This window comes from Protobothrops mucrosquamatus, unplaced genomic scaffold, assembly GCF_001527695.2.
Source record: "Protobothrops mucrosquamatus isolate PMUCROS unplaced genomic scaffold, P.Mucros_1.0 scaffold_290, whole genome shotgun sequence".
Classification (NCBI taxonomy): Eukaryota; Metazoa; Chordata; class Lepidosauria; order Squamata; family Viperidae; genus Protobothrops; species Protobothrops mucrosquamatus.
Genome location: NW_015386366.1, coordinates 129,539 through 156,701, shown reverse-complemented (window position 1 = coordinate 156,701; position 27,163 = coordinate 129,539). Strand labels below are relative to the sequence as shown.

At 36.1% G+C, this 27,163-nt stretch overlaps 1 protein-coding gene across 3 annotated transcripts in view; it reads left to right on the top strand.

Moving 5' to 3' along the window:
- LOC107302786 (calpastatin) overlaps positions 1-27,163 on the top strand; it is a 67,330-nt gene that overhangs the window by 17,821 nt on the left and 22,346 nt on the right. For 2 of the 3 annotated variants that reach the window (XM_029287296.1, XM_029287298.1), the window contains exons 3-7: positions 3,456-3,527; positions 16,898-16,951; positions 24,168-24,218; positions 26,092-26,148; positions 26,237-26,353. In XM_029287296.1, coding sequence (XP_029143129.1) covers positions 3,456-3,527; positions 16,898-16,951; positions 24,168-24,218; positions 26,092-26,148; positions 26,237-26,353 — 351 coding nt within the window. Of the gene's footprint in view, positions 1-3,455; positions 3,528-6,716; positions 6,912-16,897; positions 16,952-24,167; positions 24,219-26,091; positions 26,149-26,236; positions 26,354-27,163 lie in introns of those variants that run through there. The other variant, XM_029287297.1, reaches the window with a different exon arrangement.

The window sequence follows — 27,163 nt, the reverse complement described above, 5'->3', positions numbered from 1 at the left end:
GTGTGTGCGTGCGTGTGGGTCACATGTGGTCACGTGTGTGCGTGCGTGTGGGTCACGTGTGGGTCACGTGGGTGCGTGCGTGTGGTCACGTGGGTGCGTGCGTGTGGTCACGTGGGTGTCACGTGGGTACATGCGTGTGGTCACGTGTGGTCACGTGGGTGCATGGGGTCGCGGCATTAGGAAGGTTGAGAACCGCTGCATTAAACCAAAGAGTGCAGTTCTTTTTCCATCTTGGAAAACAGTCAGTGGTATATTTGAAAAGTGGAAAGAAAGGATATCACTTTGAACAGCATGCAGGGGACAGTGGAATTCCTAAAAGACAACAGAATTGGTTTATGTCCTCTCATGCTAGGGAGCCATTTGACAGCATTTAGATCAATAATATGACATGGGCCTCAAAGAAGTAAGCTAAGTGATAGAAGGATAGCTCTTCTGATAGAACAACATCCAGTATTATTTCTGTTAAGTGTAATTGTTAAAGCAACTTGATAAGTTTGGAGTATATGGTTCTACTTTTTGATGGAAAGTGAGACTGTAAGCTCTGCCTGTATTTGGTTGTCATTTCTAACCTTAATTTGTTCTCCAGAGCAATTTTATTTCATATGGTTATCCATAAACAGATCGACGTTAGTGCTAACATTTTGAATTACTGCTAGCTTATCTGCATAATTTTGCACAAAAGTTTCAAAGGCTGTTTTTAAAGAGCCCACATGCGTATTTATAGAGGTAAACACAGTCTCTAGAAATTGAAATTACAATTTGCACTTAGTAGACATTGTCTGGCAGCAAAGCCTGTTGTGAATTCCTTTGCTAAATTGCTTGACTTGCTTTCCCCCCTTCACAGATACATTAATGGCAGGGGAGACTAAAATGGCAGTCAGAAAGTTTGATTCCTCATGCAAAGTATAGAAGAGTTCTAATAGTTGTTGTTTTTCCATTTCTGTTTCCAAATCCCAATTCACTATAGCTTTGGGAGGTAGGGATGGAATGGAGAAGATTTATTTTGTTATTATTTTTATTTACGGTTTTCTCATCATGTAGTCATCCATTTTTGGCTACTTGGTTGATTTAGGTAGGGTCTATGAGCCTTGTCTTGATGTGTTTCTTGTTCTTCCTCATTGCTTTGATGTCACTGTACCATATCAGAAGCCTTTACAATGTTGTAGGGACTTGGTACTCAGATTTAGAATATCCCCTGCAGATAATTATTAAATAAAAGTAGACAACAAAATGGGTTGCTAAGCTATTTACAAAAATGGATAAAACAAGTAAAATATAAGGAACTCAAGCAGGAAAGCTGCTGCTTTGTTGCCATTAATTCTACTGTAAGCACATTTACTAGTACATATGTTCTATTACATTTAATGAGACTTACTCATGCCTAAGATTATATTTTAAGGCAGTGGCCCCCAACCTTTTGGCACCAGTGATTGGTCCCATGGAGAGAGGTTTTTCCATGGACCAGAGTGGGCGTTTAACATGCTGCCGGCCCCATGGAATGGGCTTCTCTTATTTGCGTGGCCCGATTTCTGGCATGCTGTGGCCTAGTGCTGGTCCACGGACCAGGGGTTGGGGATGCCTATTTTAAGGAATATAGGCTAACGTGCTTGTAAGTATAGCACTTTAATAATTTCACTCTACGTACTGCTCAGGTTACCTTTGATTAAGAATGGCAAAATGTGATAGCTTCCAGGTTTCCATCATCATTCTTTTATAAATTTTAGTATGATTATGTGCCTTTTACTAGGTGTAATCTCGCACCAAACTTTAGTTGAACAAATCATAGTGATTACCTTTACACAAGGCCAAATCCAAACAAAATTTGTAGCAGTTTTAAGGGTATCAGATTTTGTGTGTCCCTATCCCAAGAAACATAATCTAAATGGCCGTCATGTTGGAAGGCAGCAGAAAGTGGGAAAGAAATACAAATACAAAGACAGGAATGCTGAATGATCCAGTGAAACTCAGCTTCATTTCATGAGAATTGTATTCCAAGTTCAAAAGAATAGGAATCTGACCTTTCAGTCAGACTAGCTGACATTTGTTCTAAAACTTGGTTGACTTTTGAATTGTCTTGGATGATGGCAATTTGCTTGTAACATTATCTGTTCTGCTTTTTTTATTAGATAAATAAGAACGTATCACATTTCCTGAAGAATAAGTGCTGCTGTAATTTATCTTCTCTGACTTTGTCAGCTCAATGCCTAAAGTTCTTTTTCTCCCTAGCCTACTGACATAAAGGAAGGTATTGTGTTCACTTGCAGGTCCTCAAACATTCAGAGAACAGAATGCATGAATGAGTGTCAATTTACGATGCTGGGTTATCACATCAGCAAAACAGAATAGTTTTTGTCAATTATATAAATGCATCCAAATATACATGTGCATATGTATTTTAGTGCTCAGTACACATGGTTAATTTGTTCTTAGATCCTACCTTGCTACAATTTGCATTCTGGAAAAGTAGATAGGTTTCTGATAGGAATGGGTGTGCAATATAGAGTACTGTAAATGATATATTTACGATAACTATTCTCTTTCCTGTACCACTTTCAGTTTTCACAACTTTCATTTTAGAATCGTTGTTACATTTTTAGTATGAGTTGTACAATGACAAAAATATATACACATAACCACATAACATTTGAATATTCTGGGCATTTTTTTTTAACTTTTCAACTTGTGTTTCCTATTTTGTGCCAACGGTTGTTACTTGTTTTGGAAAGTAAACACTATGAGCAAAGGCATCAATTTTCGTTAGGTCATTCTAAAAATAATAATAATAAAGGTTATCATTAGCATTATTGTTTTTAAAGAAGTTGGGTCTTTTTTTAAAAAAAGAAACTTTATAATTTTATAATGCAGTTTAGTCTTCTATTTTTTTTTAAATAAAAAACCCACATCTTTTATTTTGGTATGGTATTTCTAAAACACCAGTTATCAAGTTTAAAAATATATTTTTTAATATTCTTGGCCTTGTGACAAATTTTAGAATTAAGCTATGTTAAATTAAAATAACTATATAATATTGTTATACACACGCAATGTTATAACAGTTTAAAGATGTAAGTTAGATAAATTTTTAACTTTGTCTTCACTACATTCTGTTCTGATGGGAAGATGGAAGACAAGTACCTACAGTTAATTCATAATCTCAAAATAAACCTGTGATTCGTCTGTGATAGGAATATGATAGAATATCATAATGTGTTCATACATTTTGCATCCCCAAAATATTATTGCCTGAAAAATTTATATTCATGATTCCAAAGGGTGCTCCAAGCATTTTTGGGAACACTATTTAATTTAATTGCATGAAGATATTGCTTATAGGAGGGCATTTTTGTAATATACAAGGGAAATAAAATTTGGAAATAGAATTCAATGTCTCTATTGAAGGATTTCTCCCATGATGTTAAAATGCTAAGATTTAATTCTTTATTTTTTCTTTACAGAAGAGATCTGTAAAAACTAGCAATACTGATTTGCCTAAAAGCCAGACGAGTGGAGTTTCTTCAGTCAGTAAGGTAATTTACCTGTCTGTTAATCTTCCCAAAAGCAAAATATCTCCCTACTCTTGTAAATGTTTATGATGATGCTACTCTAACAGTTTGTTGCTTTTGCAAAGAGGTAGAGAACGTCTAAGATCATGAAAATTAAGAAAAATATTTCATGTATTGAAATCTCTAAATTAAACTAGTTAGAAGGATTAATATGCACAGATTCTAAATGCAAGGCTTTAGTATTGATGATTGGTGATAATTTATGATTTGTAAACGAGGCTTTGTGCTGGTCATATTTTCTGCCAGTGTATTGCTTCATCTCAGATACATATCTCCAAATATTTTTATGTTGCAATCATCCTGTCTTTTTCCACATGGTTCTTTTATTTTGGAGTGCTTCTTAACATTTAAATGATTTTGGTCTAATTTCAGTTTGTAAGTATTCTAAGGTTTAATGTTCTGCTTTTTAAAATCAATGTGTAGCATATTAAGTACAGTACCTAAGGAGATGTAATTGAGATAGTATAATGTAATATTATGCATTTACCTATTTTATATTGATTGCTTTATAGCAGAGTTCCCCAACCTTTCCAGCTTTGTGGACTGGCTACAGGAAGGGAGTGGTTCTGCACGAGTGGTGGGCAAGTGTGTACAAGCATGTGCAGCTCCATTTGTGTGAATGGTGAGCATGAAGAAATGCACCATTGCCTGGAAGTGGCCAGCACATGGCCCTCACCTACTTCACATATCTGGCTTGGTGGGCTCTGGGGGAGGGGATGCCATGAGCAGCGTGAGAGTCAACGTTACCTGCGCAATGCTGCATAGCCCGCACAGTTTCAGCAGGCAGCAGGGTGCTTTCCTCACAGTGCCAAGAGGCTGAACCGGGTGGCGCAAATCCAAAAAGAAGCATGATGCAGCCCAGCCCCCAGCCTGCCTGGTTTCAGCAGGCAGCGGGGCGCTCTCCTCACAGCGTCGAGAGATTGAGCCGGGCAGTGCGAAGCCTGCCAGCTTTGCACCTTGCTGCCTGCTGAAACTTGGCAGGCTGGGGGCTAGGCAGCATTGCACTTCTCATCAGATTCGCGCCACCCAGCTCAGCTCTTGGCACTGTGAGGAGAGCGCTCCACTGCCTGCTGAAACCGGGCAGGGTGGGAGCTGGGCAGCCTCATGTTTCTTTTTGGATTTGCACCGCCCAGCTCAGCCTCTCGATGCTGTGAGGAGAGCGCCTCACTGGCTGCAGAAACCCCCCCCCCCCAGAGCCCATCAAGCCAGATATGTGAAGTAGGCGAGGGCCATTTGCTGGCCACTTCCAGGCGTTGGTGCCTTTCTTCATTCTTCACAAAGGGTGACACCTCCCCAGCATGTACCCAGGGGGTGGGGCCAACCTGGCAGGCGCTGGTTCCTCGCTGTTTCCAGACGGCCTTGTGGAGCTAAGACTGAATGCATTTCAGCATAGATGGTCACCATAAAATTGTACATTGGCTCCCGGCCGGTCAGGGCCAGGGCCAAGGCCAAGGCAGCGGGGGCCGTTTCCTCACTGTTTCCAGGATAGCTTCGTGGGCCACATGAAACCACTTTGTGGGCCACATCCACCCCCAGGCCTTGTGTTTGACATGTCTGTTCTACAGTAACAAAAAGCAGAACTTTGGGGTTTTATATGGCATGCTTTCACTTTTGATAGAAAGGCAGGAAATAAATTCAATGAATACATAATACTTATATTTACTTTAACCAGAGATGTTCAGAATCTTTTGTGTTCTAAGACTTGATATAATCCCTCCCAGAATTGTATGTTACCAAACCATAATTTGTCATAGTGAAAATGAACCAAAGTTGAGCTCTGAGTTTGCTCTTGTAGAGAGATCTTAGCTTTCCAATTGCCATTATTCACAGTTTAATATGCTATTGAAGCCCTAAATAGTGTTTAATACTGGATATGTTTAAACAAGGGTTGGACATTCTGGTTTTGAAGCTGGTTCAGTTTTGTAGAGAATTGGCAGCAGGTTATTGTTTGTTATTATACTTTACTGCTAGGAAGGTAAAAATTTGCTTGTGAGAAGTTCTGGCTCAGATCCAAAATAATTTGGCTGGTTCTGATAGTGCTGTGAAGCTTGAATATCTGCAGAAAGGAGATTAACATTTGCTGTTTGGCTTCAGTATTTTGAGACAGCCTATAAACAAATCATAATTCATATTAACCATAGATCCTGTATGGATATTATGTTGTAAAGAAAGAAAAAATGCTTATTTCTTTTTGTAACTTATTTAGATTAAATTCAGCCACTGGGTGGATTTATTTAACCCTTCTTGCTGAATAACTATACAGTGGCTGGACTCACACAGCATACCGAACGAAAACAACCACAAAAAAGCCACATTATTTATTTATTTGTTATCAGATTTATATAGTTCCCCATTTCCCAGAACACGATTCTTTGTGTTGTGGCTTAATGCAATGTGTGAAGGTAATTTAGACTCATTTTTGATAATCTGAACAATAATTTAGCTTTATGTCCAAAAATCATCAGTGGTTGAAGTTAGCATTGTCCAATCCTACAAATTTGTTGGGCCAGAAGGACTGTTATAAAAAAACCCCATATTATTCACAACTTACTGCTTAACATGCATTTAGTTTTATTGTATTTCTAAAATGAAATGATCTTGTGTGCTCTGATCAAATTCAAAATACCCAGATGTTTTTGTTTAAATATCTATAATATTTGTTTTAAAAGGCACTTAATAACGGTGCATTCTATATACACTATTAAGAACATGTCACTTTAAATATGAAGCAGGAAGAATCATAATGAAAAAAACAGCAAGATTTTTGAGTTTATTGCTTTCTCCGATGAATAAGAATTGCTGAGAACTGTTTTGTGCCTTTATAAATGCTGTGGGGTAGAGGGGGGAGCAGAATTCAGGTGTGTATAGAGACAGAGTTGGAAATAATTTATTAATGCTCCCACTTCGACCACTTCTGGTAATTCTGCTCTGTTTGAAAATTACAGTGGCTTCTATAAATCCTACAAGCTAAGCAATAGTAATATCTAGGGATAACTGCAGTCTTTTTGCACTAAAATTATTGATTGGAGTAAGCATATTTGACTTAGGCAGTGCTTTCTATTTGACTGGGCTAATAGTTGGGTCTATTTTTGTCCTAACTCAGTGGCTGCTGTCAATCACACAGCTTTTTTAGCATATTCATAGAGGGGCGGAGCAGAACAGCTGTAGGCAGAGCAAGTTTGGAAACTGTTCGTTTGGCTTCGTTGTACTATTCTGAAATGCCACAGACTGTGTTGAAACTGTAGTCATAGGCAGGCCTGATAAGCACTGTAACAAAAACAAAACTGTGCTAAGGATCTGAGCAGGCTACATCAAAAAATTTGGAGCAGAATTGATGAGCTGTACAGTGTGAGTACTCTTTTTTTCCGGAATGTTTGTGTGATTGTCAATTTTCTGGGCTAGTTCTACCGCACTTCCTCCTTGCTTCTCTGAGACTGCACTTTTCTATCTTACAGAAACATGACCTTACAATTTGTAGGTTTGAGACTCACTTAGTAAATGAGTGCTTTCCCAGGATTTGTAACAAATTGGGTCTCTTATTTTACTCACAGAGTAAACCTTTTCAAGAGTTGCTTGACATTTGTTTCCTGATCCCCCCACCCCAGGAAGGATATTATGAAAACAGTGACTTGAAATTTCTTTAAAGCAGAACAAAAGCTCTACAGATCTAAATATTATTACTAATAAATTTATAAGACTTCCGCAGAATTGACTTAAAAATTCATTTCTGGTTCTCAATATTTAGACTGCATTTTTTCAGGGTGTGGTCATTTGAGTGGCAGGATATGTTTGTTGAGACATGCCTAAGTAACTATTGTCCTTATAACCCATAGGTAGCATTTATTGCAATGCTATTTGCTGTTGTTTCTTAACAAAACAAGTTGTTGCTAAGCTACCTATAATATTCTCTGTCCCCCTTAATTTAATAAATGTTTGTCATTTCATATTTTAGGAAATGATTTTGTTTGATTATGAGGTTTGGAGTTAGTTTACCTGCATTGGGATTTAGTCCTGAGAATACTTATGAAGAAGCCAATCTATTAAATACAGTGGCAATAGTACTACTTAGATATGCTTTAAACTGTGATAAGGGTTTTATTGCTATAACTTCCTCAGTTTGTTCAATTGAAAATTGTAACTTTAGAAATTTGAGCCCCGGGTTGCCAAGTAAATGGTCTTTATTGAAATAAGATATTTTATGTTTTTGTTCTTCACACCATACATTTATGCTAAACAAGAAAATGCTTTAAATAATTTTTAAGGAGGAATTGTTTTGTTTATGAATTGCAGGCAATTTTATAGAATTGTTCCAATGAAAATTATGTAGAAATGAATGTGAATGAAGTTGAAAGCAAACTTTCATTAGATGAAGAATTGTGTCTTTCTTCAGATTAAGGATTAAAATTATTTTCTTTTAAAATGTTATATTTAACCAATACAGCAAGCATGGGAAACCTATAGTTCTTGAGTTGTTCATGAACCAGTTCTCTACAACTCTAGATATTGTTGCCAATGGTGAGATCAAGCTCCATTAAGAGAATACTAACTTTATTAAAGGCCCAGTTTGAATGCCAGAGTGATGTCCTGAACAACTTAATGATGCACAACTTGGGTTTTCAGTGGGACCCCACTTACAACATCATGTGGCTCTGGAGCTCAGGGTTGTATATTCATTGGATGGTTTTTCCTGTTAGTTTCATTATATACAATTTGGGAATATTTTTAGGATTGTGCAAAATTCTTTCACTGGTTGTATGTGTCACTGGTAACTTGAGTTGTACAGTTTTGTTCTAGGTTAGTTTAGACAAAAGATTTATTTAATTAGAATTATTTTCCCAGATTCTATGGCAATTGATAGTTTGATAATATTTCTTCTCTAGTTATTTTAATCATGAACTAATAAAAAGAATTGGGTCCAGTTACATTGAAGTTGTACTTCTGTGTAAATGCAACAATGAAACCTGTTTGAATGCAACACACTTATGTTGCAAGATTGAGGCACTATTAAATTGTTCTACTGTTTCATTGGGATCAGACTATCACTCTCTGTGTAGTTGGACTGGGTCCCGTAATTATTTTGAAATTGTAGCTCTGATCTGAATTTACTATAGGTGGCACAGGTTTTCCTGCTCTGCCTTTTTCTTTGCAGACTTTTTCTTGAGGGTTATGGAGCCCCAGTATGATGTGGGAAAAGGTGCTGTACATTCAACCTTTGTATTAGCTTTTTAAAAATCTCATATCTACAAGTTTCAGAATTACCAGTAAGGTTGGATTATTATCCCATATGGAGGATAGTGTATATTCTTAAAATATGGAATAAGACATCAGTAAGAGGTCTTATATTTTAAAGACGTCAACTGTATGTAATAGTAGAAAAATAAACGAGATATTTAGTTGATATGCATGACATGAGCTGGAGAAAGCTAGAAAATTGATTCATGTGATTTCAAATTTCCTTGTACTGAACATATTCCATGCAAGGAAGATTAATTGATAAATTTTAAAAATGCAGAATATTACATTTTTCTTTCTCTTGGCACTGCTGGTTGATGTGGAATAGTGAATAGAGCTTGCAACTCTGTGACACTGCAGGAAAGAGCAAGTTTACCTGCCCATGACAAAATGAGTAGTAGGATTGAAAATGAGATTGTGTAAACTTAAGAGGGGGGGTAATTTATATAATTTATATTTACTCCTCACCATAAATCACAGTGACTATATCATATAAGGAATTGCCAAATCTCATCTGGTAGTAATTTTAATACTTACCCGCTCTACTTTTCTCAGAAATAAATGAAAAATATTCTTGCTGCTATCAGTGGGAGTTCAGAGGTATTCCTAGTAATTTTCTTTATGGAAACCACAAACTCTTGGCTTTCCCCACGTTCCACCCTTAAAATATCCTTTGCATGTGACAGTAGGCCACAAATTCTATTTAAGATTGTACTTTTCCATGCTAAAATTTAAAATGCAGAAGGATTTTTTTCCTTTTTTCTTTATTAATTTGAATCAAAGAAAGAATATATTTCTCAAGTTAATTCTTTAGATTGACGTTTCCTGAAGCAAAGAAAGGATGTTTCAGTTTGAGCAAAAATGGAAAAGTGAAATTACAACCCAGAATTCTCAATTTAGGAGGGGCAATTTTAGGAATGGTACCAGTTCATGAGTAAAAGATTGGTTTGGAACATGATGTCTTACATGTAGGAGGATGCGTTCTTTTGAGCACAGTTACAGTCATTTCCTTTGTCATTAAGGTTTCTTTGGGACACATCCTTAAAAAGCTTAGCCAACCACTTTGGGTATTCAATTTCCTTAAGTATCTCAGAAGGGATACGTATAGAGTTATGTACAGTGTTCCAAGGTCACAACTTTTGTATCTTAGGACACCTATTCAAATATTTTAATTTCAGGACAAAACACCCCACGTTTTTTAAAATTTTATTCTAAATATAGAGCAAAACTATTAGAATACTTGTTAACATGTTCAGTTTTAGCCAGTTGGAACATAACTTACCTGACATGTTCTGATGGAACAATCCAAGGAAGGCTGTTGAACTGGACTCTGTTTAAAACTTCTGTTTCTTTCATACATCCTGATAGTGATATACGCAAAAGCTAAAGAGGTTTGGGGAGAGGCGTTTTTATTTGTTTATTTTGAGGCTTTTTTCTTTTTCTTTTTACAATGCAAGGAGTCTATCTAACCTGCCTCCTATTTTTCCCCACAACAAAAATCCTATGGCAGTGACGGCGAACCTTTTAGAGACCGAGTGCCCAAACTGCAACCCAAAACCCACTTATTTATCGCAAAGTGCCAGGGCTGCATTAGCATTGTGGTGCCCTCATGGGTGGTGTGGGGGCGTGGCCCACTGGGTGGGCATGTAGTCGCGGCAGACTGGGTGAGCATGGCCGGGGCCAGGGGGCCAGTCCTTCGCCATCTCCGGGGCATCCCTGGGGGACAACGCCGCTTGCTCGCTCACTTCCTGCCCTGTTGCTTCCAAATGTCACGTAGTCGCTACTCTGGCGAACTCTGCTGGGGCAATGGCACACGTGCCCACAGAGAAGGCTCTGAGTGCCGCCTCTGGCACGCATGCCATAGGTTCGCCACCATTGTCCTATGGTATGAGTTGAACTGAGAGAATGGCTGTCCCAAGTCACGTAGCTGACTTTCATTGCTGCAGGGAGGACTTAGAACTCTCATCGCCTCCTGATTTCTAGTAAATCCAGCAGCTTGCCTGTGAGTGGATAGAAGTTTGGCCTTTCTGACTGTCCTCACTATCTGTGTGTCATTAGCTAATGCAAAAATGAGCAGATTGTATTAGTATGCAGTTTTTAACCATTGGACACTCCTGCATTTCGTAAAGTGCTGGTTCCTACAGTATACACGAAATACCTCTGTTTTTTCAATGCAGTCAGGATTTTTTTATTTTTTCTGTTATTTCTGGGTGTGCCTTCCTCAAAACATGCCAGAGTCTCTCCAAATTCTATTTAGCTATGAATCATTCAGCTATTGTTGATTACCAGGCAATGCATTCATATTTGCTTTTTAGTTTCGGTATGTGATCTTCAAGGGTCAGTGCTTTGCTTTCTTCTGCTTATTTAATTTATGACATAAGAACAACAAGAACAACAATATAGTCAAAGTAGACAACATTACGTTTGCTGCAAGATGATTTGTTTCACTTTGGAATTTTTTGTAGCTTCAGTCACATTACTTTTCTGTTATTTTGGTATTCAATAAAGCTGGAATATCAAGATCGGCTAACTTGCATAGTGAGATTCCCATACCTATCACCTCAGAAACAGCAATTTGCAGAACATTCACAATTCCCAAATATATTAATAATGTAAAATATTTCAGTAATCCTCTTTACAATCTTGCTATCATAAAATCAATGTTTTAATGGATTTATTTGAAAAACTTGGATCTTATATGAAGAATTGTATATTTAGTAGGAAGCAAAAAAAAAAAGTTCTTCTCCCAGATTTTCAGTCTTGAAATGTTTTTGCAGACAGGCTCTCTGTCAACATTATTTCATGTGACTAGTGTTTAATAATATGTTTAAAAATTAGGCTGGATGATTTCCTGTATATAATGGTTATAATGCCATCTTGCATTCATGAAAATGATAGCCAGCTTCTTAGACTACTCATTCATACTCATGTCTTCATCACAAACAGAGTAAACATTGGGAGAAGCATAATGTCTGTCATTAAAAGCCCTCCAACTCTCAGATAGGAAAAAAAAACCTTTGTTCTTTTAAAATCAGTGTTTAAATTTGTTTAGTTTTTATTATATAAAAATATCTTCAATAAAAATTAATTAGAAATAAAATCAGAGGCAGAACTGTGGCGACAAGAAAAAGAGGATGTTGCCTTGATAAACAACTGGAAATATCAGAAACCAAGACAGGTCCACAAAAAAAGAAGTAGGTATCTTTACTTCAAAATTCAGAAATAGAGGACATTTTGCTCCAGATCCTTATTTCTATAATGTAAATAGGTATTTTTGGTAGAAAGGACATTACATTTTAATTTCTTTGGTTTGTATGTACTTAAATCCAATGTTCTTTATATTTCTGTACAAACTCAGTGACCATATATACCAGTGGTAGCGAACCTATAGCACGCGTGCCAGAGGCAGCACTCAGAGCCCTCTCTGTGGGCACGCGCACCATCGCCCGAGCCCTGTCTCCCCCTGCAGCCCCCTCCTCACCAGCAGCCCCGCCAAAGGAGAGTCGCCCCCGGACGCAGCCCATGTGGAGCAGCGCAGCCAAGGACATGGCAGCCGTGCAGCAAGGACAAGACTCCGTCTTCAAGCCCTGTCGCGCGGAGATGATGCTGTGGGGTGCAGGCAGAGGGCGTGGCTGCAATGGCGCTGCAGGGCTGCCTGGGCGATCTGTTGCAGCGGGCCATGGAGGTGGTGGGTGGCCCTGTGGGCAGGCAGGGCAGGGGTGGAGCAGGGGGCAGAGTGGTGGCGGGCAGGGGGTGGGATGGTTTTTGGGCACTCACTCTCTAAAAGGTTCGCCATCACTGATATATACTTTATCAGGTTGTTCAAGATGATACTTTCTTCTAAATGTCTTGAGATTACATTTTTTTCTGATCAATCCTTTAAAATCTGTAAAACTTAGAGTTTAGGGGATTTATGACAATGTGCTTTTTGTGAATTCAATGTGCCAGCTGCTCTGTATTGTAGCTTTGGCAGCTGTAGTAGCTCATGCAGGAATGCATGATTATAATTTTAAAATTAGAAAGTAATTTCTTCTGAAATTCTCTTAAAATTTGATTTTTATCATGTGATTGGTGGGAGAAGAGCTGATATATCTAGTCATGTAACTCCAAGCTATGCAGCTTGTAATTATTTCTTTTTGACCTGTCTACTTGGTCGGGAGTGTGACAGAGGCTTCATGAGTTCATAGGAATTAATTCAACAAACCTTCCTGCTCTTTCTTTTCCTCTTTGTATTAACAAAATAAAACAACTTCTAGTTTCTTTGTCAGGCATATCAAGCAATTCGTAGTATTACTAAACACTAAATAAGCAGCTAAATAACAGTTAAGCAAGCCAGGTTTTTCCCTTCCAGTCCCATCTCCTCCCCCCTCTTTGTGTTAAACAGTGAAGCAACAATAAATCAATCAACATTTTTATTGATCTATTCTATGTGCTTCTGTTCAAACATTTTAAAAGTTAACTCTTCTACTCAGTAAAGCTTACAATGTTAACTAAATGCATCCATCGCTATTTTTAGATTCCCTTCTTACTTAACGTTAAGTAACAGGGTCAGTTATTATACGGTTGACTGTCTTGGGCTGACAGAATATGGTCTTATTCTCTTCAGCCTCTCTTGTAATGTTATTTATTGTCCAGTTTTGCAATTGCTCAACTCAAAAAATAACTCTGGGCAGTTTCAAAAAATTAAAAACAAAAGAAACGTATATATAAAAAACAACAACAAAAGAACAATTCAATGAAATCTTCACATCACCAGAGAGGATCCCAACAGAGGAGCCCTCCACATGAGGCCAGAGCCATGTTTTGGGGGGTTCTGTTGAAGGTGGATAAGGTGGGAGTCAAATGAATCTCAAGGGAGAGTGCTATTATGCAGGGCAGGCACAGCAACAGGGAAAAACTGCTTTCTTTCAGTGTTTCTCAACCTTGACAATTTTAAGGCATGTGGATTTCAACTCCCAGAATTCCACAGCCAGCATTGCTGGCTGTGGAATTCTGGGAGTTGAAGTCCACATGCCTTAAAATTGTCAAGGTTGAGAAACACTGTGCTAGATTATATATTTCTTAATCAACAGGACTTGAAGCAGGCATTATGCCATATTGTGCAGCATAGGTAGCAACCATGGAAGAGAGCTAGTTATATGACGTGCAGTGCATTATAAGACTAAAACTACCATGAACTGTACTGAAAAGTTTACTGGTAACCAATAAAGCTAATGAAGCAGATATTACATGGGAATAGGGAGCACTGACGCTACTGTATTCTGGACCAGCTATAGTTTCTGAGTGATCTTTAATCATTGTAATAGTCCAGTTGCAAGGTGATCACAGCATGAATGGCCACAGCTGCCATCATGTAGGAGCTGAGAATTCCAGGAAGGCTCCCCACTACTCCGGAATGGGGGAATGCTATTGCATTTAGAGCCAAGGATGGAAAGTCCCCAGAACTAGGAGATCCAAAAGTCCACAGCCACTCAATCCTACTATGAATGAACATGTGTTCCTCCCCATGCAGACCCTGACAGCATTGCTTGATTCTATGGCTGCCCTCTCAACAATTGACTTTGAATGATGAACAATATTAAAGTAAAAAATTGCAGTAGTACAATTATTTAAATATACAGCAGCTGTGAAAATATATCCATAATCACTAATACAAATGAAAAATGGGTCCTTGCATACATTTGTAGCAACTGGCCCAGAGAAAGAGCCAGGCCTTTAGAACCTTATAAAAGAACAGCAAAGTATATACTGTATAACTGAAGAACATTCATGCACTAAGGATACTTGATTCTAAATCGATGAATGACCTGTACCAATAGCCAAATGTATTTAGGTATTAAACCATGGGTGAGAGTATTGGGTCCTCTGACACCCCCCCCCCAAGCAGGGGTTTCAGACTCAACCTCTCTCCCACCATTCTTACTGGAACTGGCCAACAGAAAGGAGGAGAACCCTTATAATGCTGTAGTATCCACTGTTACTCCCTATAATCAGTCCAGAAGAATCCATGGCTGATGGTATCAGAATCAAGGATGGTCAAGATGTCTGCATTACCCATAACTTAGTTTTGCCACAGATCATCAATAAGCACCACCAAGGCTGTCTTAATTCTATATTCTGGCCTGAATTCTGATTGAAATGTATCCAGATAATCCATTTCCTCTAGAGTCATCTTTAATATGTAATTAGCATTATCTGCTTTTAATTTCTTTTTTAGTTGTTCACTGTTTACCCTGTCCTTTCAAACAATGATTAGATTTACACTAACATTAAGTGGTTAAAGAGACTGGACAGCCATTTGTCCGAAATGGTATAGGGTTTCCTGCCTGAGCAGGTGGTTGGACTAAATGACCTCCAAGGTCCCTTCCAACTATTATTATTATTATTATTATTATTATTATTATTATTATTATTATTATTATTATTATTATTATTATTATTATTATTATTATTATTATTATATAAGTGGTTTGGTGCAGTGCCTGAACTCAACTGCTATTTGATATAGACTTGTTTAATGTATTAATAATAAAATCTATCTGGGATTGTTCTAATGATGTGCAGAATTTCCCAAATCTAGTTTGCTTTCAGTTTGTCATGTACTCAAATGACAATCTGTTCTTCAAATGTTATAGAAATATTTAAATTGCTTATTTAAAAAAATAGGTGCCATATGTGTTATTCTGTTATGCCCGTGGTGGCGAACCTATGGCACGGGCGCCAGAGGTGGCACTCAGAGCCCTCTCTGTGGGCACGCGCGCCGTCACCCCAGTCCTAGGCCTGCAGCTGGGTTTTATAAAACCTTTTTGCTTTAGGCCTCCGCTGTCGTGTGCAAAAAAAAAAAGTTCAATCAATCAGTCAATTTCAACTTCTCGCGGGAAAAAAAAGACCTTGCACAGTTGGAATTGATTGATTGAACTTTTCAGTCCGACCCAGTCTGCTGTTACCACCGCAGCCACGCCCATCCAATGGGCCACACCCACCTGGCACCCGACAATGCATAAGTGGGTTTTGGGTTGCAGCTTGGGCACTCGGTCTCTAAAAGGTTTGCCATCACTGTGTTATGCATACTTCAACTTTCCTTTAGAAATGGGCAGTGAAATAAACACTAGCAGAGTTGAATTGCACATGTATTGCATGGAATGGATTCTTTTCTGGGAGATCATGCTATTACTTTTGCAAAGTAATCTGTGGTGGATTTTACATTCCAGCAAGAATGTCTAATCTTCTCCTTGCAAATGCAATATTTTGAGTTTTACTGTTTTGGAATCCAGCCAATTGAAAATGTTCTGATGGAATTTTTTAAGTTAGGCTGTTTTTTTTTTTCTGAGCTCAACACAAAAATATGATTTCTGTTTCGTTCATACCCCAATAGATCAATGTTTGTTGCACAGCAGTAATAAATGTGACTTGTGTAAGATAGGCATGGTGCAGGATACTTATGCTCCTTGTCTGAGCTTGATTGTTTTGTTGCAGATGTTTCATTATCAAATTAGGTAACATCATCAGTGCTGGAACAGAGTGAGGTTTGTGATGCATCCTCATCTAAAAAGGTCTCTAACCTTCCCTTTTGGATTGCTATTGAGACAATCATTGGTGAACAACTATAGAGCATTGTAGGGAAAATACCTTATCTGGACTCTTTTTCAAGCAGGATTCAGGTCTCGGCATCCAGTGGAGAGGACTCTGTTTTGTTTTGTTTTATTTTTATTAACTTTGTCAGAATATAGGGGAGAGGGCAACTGTTCTGGTCCTAATGGAACTCTCAGGGGCCTCCCATGTCATCAGTCATAATGCTGCTCTGGATTGCTTGTGAGAGTTGAGGATTAGGGGCACTATGTTGCAATGGCTCCACTCCTATCCGAGTACCATTGGTATAATATTTGTCTATGATTATGCAACTTGTTGGAACTGACTGAACTTGGCATACTTATCTGTCATTGCATAAATCTATCATTACAGTACATTCCTATCTGTTATGGAGTCTAGCATAGTCTGAAATATAGTGTGTTATATTGAGGTAGAATGTTCATAATTTTAATTTTTTTAAAAAAAGATCTAGGATGGATAATTAATTCACACATTTTTGTACCTTAATGCAGGCCCAGACTTCTGTTGCATTAAAGGCACCAACTATGAAACCTGCTGAAACAAAGGTATGCCTTCTAAAAAAGGTGGACAAGTCATTCTTGCAGTGTCATCTATTCAAGTGGGATTTTTTTTTATCAAGTCTTATAGTTGCAGCTGTCAATTTTTCCATTTTTTTTTTAATAAAGAGTGATGTTGTTGAGTGGGGTTGGGAACAAATATGAAACTAGTCTATCATTATTATTATATTTTTGCATAGATTAATGTAATTGAATTCTGCATATTATTAATATGATCTTTGACATGATTTCTGCATTTAACTCATGGATCTGTTTGGTGTAAGTTTTCAGCTGTATTATTTTGGATGCACTATCACATTAATTCCTTTTAGGAAGGTTTATATGAGAGAATATTGCTATTAGCATTATTTAAGAATTATTCTGGTTTATGGGACAGCATTCTTGCCATTATCTATCACTGACATAGGGGAAGTACTATTTTCTTTCTATCTCACTCTTCCACCCCAACCCTAAATTAAAGAAGAAATAATTTCATATAGTGACATATGAGACAAACTGATCAATTTTTCAGAGCCTTTGTTACCATTTGGGAGTGTATCTGGAGAAAAATGCTTATTTTAATTTTTTAAAAATGAATTCTATTTATAATAGCAAAATCATTTTAACTGATTTTGAAAATAATTTGACCAAAGAAATATTGTCAAAAATGATATTGCAGCAAGACAGGATGATCAAGGCTTATATATATATATCACTTGGTGGTTCTTCAACTTAATTATGAGCCAGAATCCAAGATTCTTTTGCTTTTAACATTTGTTGATCTTTATCAGATTGGTGCTCAAATGGTCATCATATAAATAGACCAAGTGGCTGCTGTATTTGTAGACTTAACGTGATAACCACATAGGTTTAAAAAGATTGGGAGAGCCATCTACATTATAGGATTGCTAAACAGTTAAAACTTGGACCTGCAGATATGTTCTTTCATTCATAGAAATAGATTTAGTGTTTTAATTGGTTCTTTGTGAAATATGTTTAACATAGGAGCAAATGGAGCCACTGAGAAATACGATGAATAGTCAAGTTGGTCAAGCCAACTTTCAGAAGGTTATTCTTCATAGAGCTTGTAGTTGAATCTATTGTCACTGAAACTAGAGTTGAGTATCTTGTTTTACAAAGGACTTCTATTTTGTGTTCTCCTAATGCTTGGAGAAATAAATGAAGATTAACATAAATGTATGTTAATCTTAGGCTTCATAATGCTTGGTTTACCTATTCAGAAGCTTTCTTATAAAAAGGCAGCATGTTTGTTGGGGGAACAATTATCCTTTTCCTATATTACTGTAATTACTGAAGCTATTCTATTTTCAGGAAGCAAAAGTTAATATAATTTCCCAATGACATCTGTTTCCATACTTGCTTTCTTGTTTAATTAGGAATCACTCACATTTTTATACAATAGGCATTGATATTGCAAGTTCCTTAAATAGCATGAAGAAATTTTACAGAACGATGCTACTACTATTTCTCCAAAACATAGTCAATAAGGTTAATCTTCCAGATACTTATATCATTAATTCTATCCCATGTGCATTGAATACCAATTATTCAAACAAACATATAATTATTGTGTAGATAATACTGGACTTACGGCCACAATCGGGATTGGAACTTTCGTGCTAAGTGATGCTATCATTAAATGAATGGCACCTGATTTTACAACCTTTTTTACTGTGATTGTTAAGGAAATATGAATTCTCCCATTGACTTTGTTTGTTGGGAGCCCCATGGGAAGATTGCTGATGGGGATCACGTGAACCCCCCCCCCAGGATGCTGCAACTGCTGTAAATACATGCTGCCAAGCATCTGAATATTGATCACATGGCTGTGAGGACACTGTGACAGTTGCAAGTGTGAGGGAAATGTCATGTCATTTTTTGACAGTGTCATAACTTTAAATGCTCATTTAAATGAATGGTTGTAAATTGAAGTCTACCTGTATATGTTTGCCAGTATGTTTAGAGGTTTAGGTACTAATTGGGTTCAACTTGGGTTCAACTTATCTACAAATCAAAGCTCAAATTTTTTTAAAGCCTGCCACAGACTTAAACTTATGCTGTTTTATAGATAATGATGTAACAGTTTGCCATTTCCCATCAGTCATTGTTAAAAATTCAAGGGTCAGCTAATCTTAAAGTGACACATTTTTTACCTTTGACTGAAATTTTGAACGTTGACGTATTTGCATTTAGCCTTATCCACAATTGTGTATGGTTATTCTCAGTACCCAGTGGCATTGTCAGTTTGTGTTTCCCAAACCATAGCTAGTTATGCAATATAATCGTGTACAAATAAGATTGCTGTAGCTGGTACCTGCAAAATTCCAAGTAAGCAATAAAATTTAACAAATTACCCCATCTTAATAGGTCTGTATCCAAGGACAGTCTTCTGACTGTCTTATAAACAAGCAACTATAATTGTAATATGTAATCTGGAAGAGTTGCACAATAGTGGCATGTAAAATGATGGGGATGAAATACATTTGTGTGACAATATAGGAGCCTGGAAAATTACTGCACTATATTATTTCCAAAGAAAATAATCAGGACTGAGATAGCATGATGGCTGCAAAATTCCAGAAGAAGGTAGCATTAACAAAAAGAAAGTACCTCTGTAATGGCATTTCTCAAAGAATAATCCTGGAAGGTACACTCACACTATTAGATGTATTCAACAATCTTGTTCCTAGGGTTAATGTGGAATTCAGCTTTCATCATTCTCAAACAGCATTGCCAATAGTAAATAACTGTTATATGACTGACTATTTTCAAACCTGAACTCCCATCCAAATTAACCTAAATTATTCCCCGTCACCCAGCCTGCTACAATGAACTTTGCTTTGTTCTGCATACTCCTAAATTTTAAGATTGCTGGAATCTAGAATGGTATTGAGTCTATTGCATTATCTGTATTAAGGGCAAAAAAGAAATAAGGTATTTGTGTTTACTCATCTCCAGCCACAGCACAGAGAACAAAAAGTTATCTCCCCTCTCAAATAAATACAGTTGTTATACACATGACACTTGGATGTTAAAAACAATGTTTTGGATTGGCTGAGATTTTCTTTCTCTGCTGTTACAGTACATAGATTTGCTATTAAGCTGCAAGGGAACCTTCAGATGTTGCTTAACTACTGTTTTTATCATCCATCTATTGTCATTATGGCTGGGGCTGTTGGGGATTGTGATCAGCCAGATGTAGGATAAGATAGCTTTCATGTCTGCCTGATGAAGGTAGAGTTTTGTTGAAAAATAAAGTGATTGTTCTAGCTGAGCTCAGAAATGGCCAAATAAATATGAAAAAAGTCTTGCTAGTCGAAGAGCAATCTGTCAACTAGCTTTCCACAGCTCAAATTATGCAATGCTAAATATTAAATTAAGCAAGCATATTGAGTGTGGCCTGTTAATGCAATTCTCCACAAATAATTTATAAGTGAGTTCAACTGAGCTGACTGCATTTTCTCTAGTAAATGTTCATTGAACCCCAGTCTAAATTCAAGGGAAATCATCAAGATAGAAACTAAAGAAAATAAGCATTTCCCAGAGTTGAAACAACAGAACCATGAGGGAGTATTAAATTGAAATGTTCAATAAACCTCAGTATCTTGGTAACAAGTTCTTTTGTTTTTTGGGGCAGGGAAACCAGCATGCTTATAAGCAACATTTATAATCCAAAGCTATGCAGAGTTTGAGATATGATTCAGCAGTTTATTTCATCCTTTGTTTTGAATGATGAGCATTCAATGAGCTCATATAAAAGAAAAGGACCATGTCCTCTTGCCATACAGAAGTAGTTTAATACAATTAGAAGGCTGAAATTCCCCAGTTTTATTTGAGGATGGAAATAAAATGACATGTGTAATAATAATTATAATAATTCATTTTTTGAAATCTTTTAGCCTTTCATTTTTTTAAATCAAGATGTTACTACCTCGCTACTCTCTTATACTTTTGTCTAATTATTATCAGTCTGCTGTTCTGAATGTTGTGCTTTCTATTATCATAGAAACATGTGGTAAAAAAGTAAAAAAAAAACTTTTACTATGACCATGGAATAAAAATTAAAACATTAAAACAAAACAGAGCAAGACCAGAATTGCTACATGGAGAGTGTTATAACAGGCTAGAATTAGTGCCCTCTGAAAGTTAGAGACAGTTATATGATATAACTATCTCACTGGCTAGTGAAGGGAGATCTGATTGTTCAAGAAAATGGTCCTGGGTAGAGGAACGTTGGTGCTGTTGGATTTCCTGATATTTAATATGTTGTTTAAATGCACTAAGTGTACACTCATAGGCCATAAGGGAACTCCTCCTTGGAGAGGCCAAAATGTTGGAGTTTTTGTGAAATAGTTCTAACCAGTGCTTTTTTTGTTAAAAAAAAAAAAAGGTGCTGGAACTCACACATGTCATACAATCCGCCTTGCCTACCCTACAAGGTTCCATCCAAAAAAGGTGCCGGAACTCCTTTCTGAGCGTTCTATGACAAAAAAAAAAAAGCCCTGGTTCTAACCCATGTTGATTTATAATTTGTCCTCCATAAGGAGAGCCTCAAACCTGAGGGAAAGAACATTAATTTCAGCCAGCGTGCTATAATGCAAGCTCATGCACCTGTTTTGACCTTGGACATACTGTCTGTGTGTTTGTGCATAGTCGGGTACTGTGCACATTCAGCTATTTCACTGGTAATCCCTGTGCCTCTTTAATTGAGGATATTGTCATTCTGCATTTTCGGCAATGGCCTCACACACTCTATCATGTCAGAGTTGGCAAATATCCACTTCCAAGATGGGCCATGATGTCGTTGACAAGTAGGCAAAACTTTCTATTCATTAACCAGGGAAGATGTTGCATCTCATAGAATAAAATGATTTAAGTGTATTAATTATGTTTACTTTATACTCATATACTCAGTAGAATTCTAGATTATCTAGATCTTTTATGTGTCAATTTAGGGAATAAATGCACTTCTTTCAGTTGAAAGGACTTTCTTAGAAATCTTTGTACTCAGAAAACAGAAAAATCACCTCATCTACCTAATCTGTAGTCCATACATACATCAGGATTATTTCCAAAACTTGGGATCAAGTCTGATTTATTCCAAGTTATAGAGTAAGCAGATATGACACAGAGTTGTATATTTCTGGAATGAAATTAGGAAGAGAATGAAAGAATTTTATCCTCTGCCTCCCCTTTTGCATCCACTATTTTTTTTAGAATTTCTAATTACCCAGAAAAGAGAGCCTAAAACCTTTTTTAAGGACAAACTTGACATTTATATGTATATATTGAAAAGGACAAGTTGTACCATTACAAATAATATACAATGATGTTTAAAGATAAACATTCCTATTTGGAGAATAGAAATTGAGAAAACTCAGTGTGAGTTCTAATTCTGTTTCAGTCACTTTAGGAAACCAAATCAGAAACCAGCCATAATGTAGTTGGAACCAGTTGATAAATCAAAATAGTTACCTTAGCATCCACATTTGTCAAGGCAACAAGTCTATAGTTTGACTGTGCAGGGCTGTGGATTTGAAGGGAAAAAGGTGCTTCAGAGCATCAGAAGCCCTCATGTAGCATTGGTCAAATTCCTTAATGCAATTAATTTTTTTTATGGGAGACAATATGTTTGCATTAAGGAGTTGCAACAAGTGGTACAATTGCCACCACATCTTTCAAAATATCTTTATTCTTTCAGTTTCAAAGTGCTTCATGGCCCTAGTCAATAACTAGAATACATAATATGATCTTTGTCCAGCTTGGGAAGAATTATAATGTTTGGCTAAATGACACATAGGAATAAGAATATTTTATTTTAAAAAAAACTTCAGTACATACTTCATAAGAATAAGAAATATACTTCATACTTTATAAGAATAAGAAATAGGAATCCTAGATATTTTTATATCAATCAACAGGAATATTTTGCTAGCACCCTTCCATACTTTTATCAATATAATTGTGTTCACCATTTCTTGAGGATAGAAAGTTGAGGTTGATAAGAAGTTTCCTTATACTTTGAGCAATTTCTTTCCAAGATCCTGAGTTTTTACTCCCAATACTAGGCTTCCTCAAGCCAACAACAGACAAGTGGAGTGGAATCCCAGAAAAGGAAGAGAAACAAGAAGAAGGTGATACAGCCCCTGGGTTGTGTGTGTTTATGCTTGATAATAACAGCTATCACATTGCCAGCATGTGCTCATTCATTAGTCCTTAACTAATACATTCTAGTTTATTTTTACCTTTTCTTTTATATGATCGTGTTGCAATCTCTTCTCCTGGCACAGCACACTTTGAAAACGTGTCATATAAATGCAGTCTAATAATATTTCTTACCATTTAGTCTACTGTGCACCATACATTGTGGTTAATATTTATGTCCTGGAGAATGATGTAGCTGTGCTTTGGCAAATTTCTTCTTATCTAAAACACAAGAAAGCTAAGAGATTTCTGCATTTTTGCTTGTTTTTGATAACTGCTGTACAATATTAAAATGTGTGGATGCATCAGAGAAAAGCTTTTATTCAAATTACAAAGAGGCTAGTTAATTGAAAGTATAGTATTATATAGAGTTTGAAGTGGACAATTTAACCTGTTGCTTATATAGATGCTTATATATGTGCTTAATATTTAAGATGATATAAAAGCAATAGTAATTGGTCTAAATTCCACTTTCTGATTTGAATTTCTATTTTCCTTCTAATCCATGATTTAAATTATTCTCATAAATGCCACCCTAACATTGCATCATTCATTACCTATTATATTTAGATTTCATTTCTTCATTCTGTTCTTGTCGCAGATGGTAAAAATTTTGCCTATGCACCATGCAGTTGTTTTTGTACCATGCAGTTTTATTGTTTTTGACTTTTATTATATATTTGTTATGTATATTTATAATGTACATATGATTATGTGTATGTTGTTTTATTCTTGATTGTCAGCCATCCATAATTTGGTTAAGATGGATGGCTATATAAGTGTTTTTAATATATAAATAAAAATAAACACAGGTTTGTCTAAGTCAATTAAATGATGCTCAAAGTCATAGAAATAGTTTTTGGGCTTCTTAGTTGTAACTTTCTCACAAGAGATCCAGAGACTTTAAGTTATACACAGCTTACAGAAAACCTTCCTGCAGTAGCCAGTGAAAAATGTAAATTAAGTAATTTTTTTTATTTTTTTATTATTTGTACTGCAGGCAGCACAAAAATTAAAGACAGAATCTGAAAAAGCACTACAGGACAAAAAGGTAGGATGGAAAGCCTTTATTCTGAATATGCATTAAATACACACAATATTATTTTTTTTTCTTTAAAAACACTCCTTTGGTTTGTTCCTATGTGTTTACCTGATTTTATTTTATTCTTTTAACCTTCTCTTATTCATACTAAAGATATTTTCTCAACAACATACAAACCAGTTAGGATTACTGTAGAATTAGAAAAGCCAGCGCTGTGCCTTTTTCTAAGTGTGCATGGTAGCTCTGTGGGACCATGAAAATACATTTTTGAATGTAAGAGGTAGCAAATGTGTTCCACCGAGTCAAATGCATATTGGGATTTGTTGGATTGCACAGCTTCTGTATGAACCCAGAAAATTCAGATACCAACCCACATTACCTTTTCTCCCATTTTGATTGGAACAGTTGCAGTTCTGGTTTTCAATAACCCTAACTTTAGTTATAATGATAAGCAGAGGGTTGTAAAAAAATTTTTTTGAAACTGAGAGCCAATTTGAGGTAGTGGTTAAGGCATCAGGCTAGAAATCAGGAGATTGAATTCTAGTCCAGCCTTAGGATAAAAGCCAGCTGGGTGACTTTGGACCAGTTGTTCTCTTTCTCAGCACAACCCACCTGACAGGGTTATTGATGTGGGGAAAATAGGGGGAGAAAGAAGTATTAGGTATGTTCGCCTCCTTGAGTTATTTATAAAAATAATAAAGGTGGGACTAAAAAAATTAAATAGTTGGAATTGTTTGAAAATATTTCTGTTATAGTTTTAAAAAGCTGTTTTCAAGATAATGTTAATGTGTATTTTCAGACTTAATTGTTCTCTCCAGATGTACATATTTGTACTTCACCTCAGTGTCCAAATAAAGTAATTTTAAAGTTCACTGCTCTGAAATCAGCAGAATGTGGACCAAATGATATTAAAATATACAAGCATGTGTGTTGTGTATCTGTGTCTGTCTGTCTGTCTGTCTGTCTATCTATCTATACACACACACACACACACAAACCTATTAAGAGAGCCAGTCAGAATTAAATATAATTTAATATAATTATAACATAGTTTTAATATAATTATATAGTATAGTATAAATTAGGGTTTTACTTGATTGTCCTCAACTGTACAGTAGTCTTAATCTAGTTTAGGTTCTGGAAGTCATTAACAGTGTATAGAGCAGTAAAAAGGTTTCATTCAGATTTCAATATATGGTTAAAAACTCACTGGACCATTTCAATGGTCCAATCTGTATTACTAAATAAAATAGAAGAATAAAAGAAAAGAAAAGAAAAAAAATCAGTTGCCAGGTAGGTCTTTAATGTAATACAAAATTTCTTTGTTGTTATTTAATAATCTTATGGATTTTTTGCTACATAAATATAGCAACCCTATATCATTTAATGGAATTTATGTTTAGGCTTTAAGTGTACTATGCAGAGAGCTAAGCTCTTAAGAAAGGATTAAATAGCAGAATAAATAATTTCAGTTTTGTATTGAAGCCTGTATGAACAATGTTATTTTAAACTATATTAAACTATATAAAAATGAATGAGCTTATATTAATTTAACATATTTGATTATTCAGCTTTTAAGTATTTATTATCTTTAAAGAAATCTGATAATAGTGGAAAGATAGAATATAAATTATTACCCTACCCTTGAAGGACTGTGTCTATCTTAGTGGTGGGATTTATATTTTAATAATCAGACAGGGGTACATGACTATGTGAATATATCAGTTATAATATAATTATGTTAGAAGTTTTATGTCTATACAGTGTTGAAATTTGTACTTTGTAGGGAAAGTAATAATATTGACGATTATTTTGTTCATCGTTCTGTCCTAGAATAAAAATGAGGTTTGATTAAGTTTTCATATTACTGTGTGTACTATAGGCAGATGAATCTCAACCTGTCGGTCCAATTGAAGGGAAGCAGAAAGATCCTGGAGGGGTAATTGATTTACATATTATGATAAAAATATTTTAAATGCAAATTAGTATAAACAGATGCATAAAAATTTAAAAATATATTTGTGCAGGCAAAAAGTCCAAGCAAAGATTCTTTAGGGAAGGAGCCTAAGCAACCAAGTTCGGGAAAAGAAGCCTCTGGTCAAGATGCCAAGTCAACACAGTTGGCATCAACTAAAAAAGCAAAGGTAAGGTGATTTTTCTAATGAAAATATTCAAGTAGCATTTGTTATGTTAAATTTATGATAGCCTACTCCAAAATGATACACTCCAGAAATGCCAAGACTTGTTTACTAGGATTCCTAACCAAAGGCCATGTTAAGTGGGAATCCTGGAAACTGAATTTTATTAATCTGGAGAGCAACATAATGAAAAAAACTAGTAGAAAAGGAATCCCAAAGACTAAGAAGGACAAGTGAGGAAAAATGTATTACTACATAAATCACTTTGGAAATAACTTTCACCCTTTCTGCATTCTTAAAAACAGATAAGAATATATTCCAGATGTGTAATTATGACCTGTTATAATTATGGTTGGGGGGGTTGTTCTTGTTGTACAAATGTCTGCAGAATAATAAGGCAATTTCAAGTACTTGGGTAATTTATATTGAAGGTGAAACCTCATAGTTGGTCACTTTATTATATTACAAAATTGGCCAAAGCCCACTAGCGGGACATACTAGCCACTGTTTGATCCTGCCATAATAGCTGCATTGCAGCATTGTGCAATAACTCAGTCTGGTTGTTTAAAAATGTACTTAAAAAGCTTTACTGTGGTAGTTTCAGAATAGAGTTTCCATTAGTAATCATTGGTTAATATAAAAGCATTTTGTAAGGTTAGTGTATTAAATTGGGCTAGATCACATCCCTACTATGAGATTATTGAATTATTTAAGAAATGTTACTTTCCTTAACACCTCAGTTTTAATGAGGCACTGTATAGAATAGCATTGTGCATTGCCAATAAAATATTTTTTCCTCTCAAATTTTTGCATGGC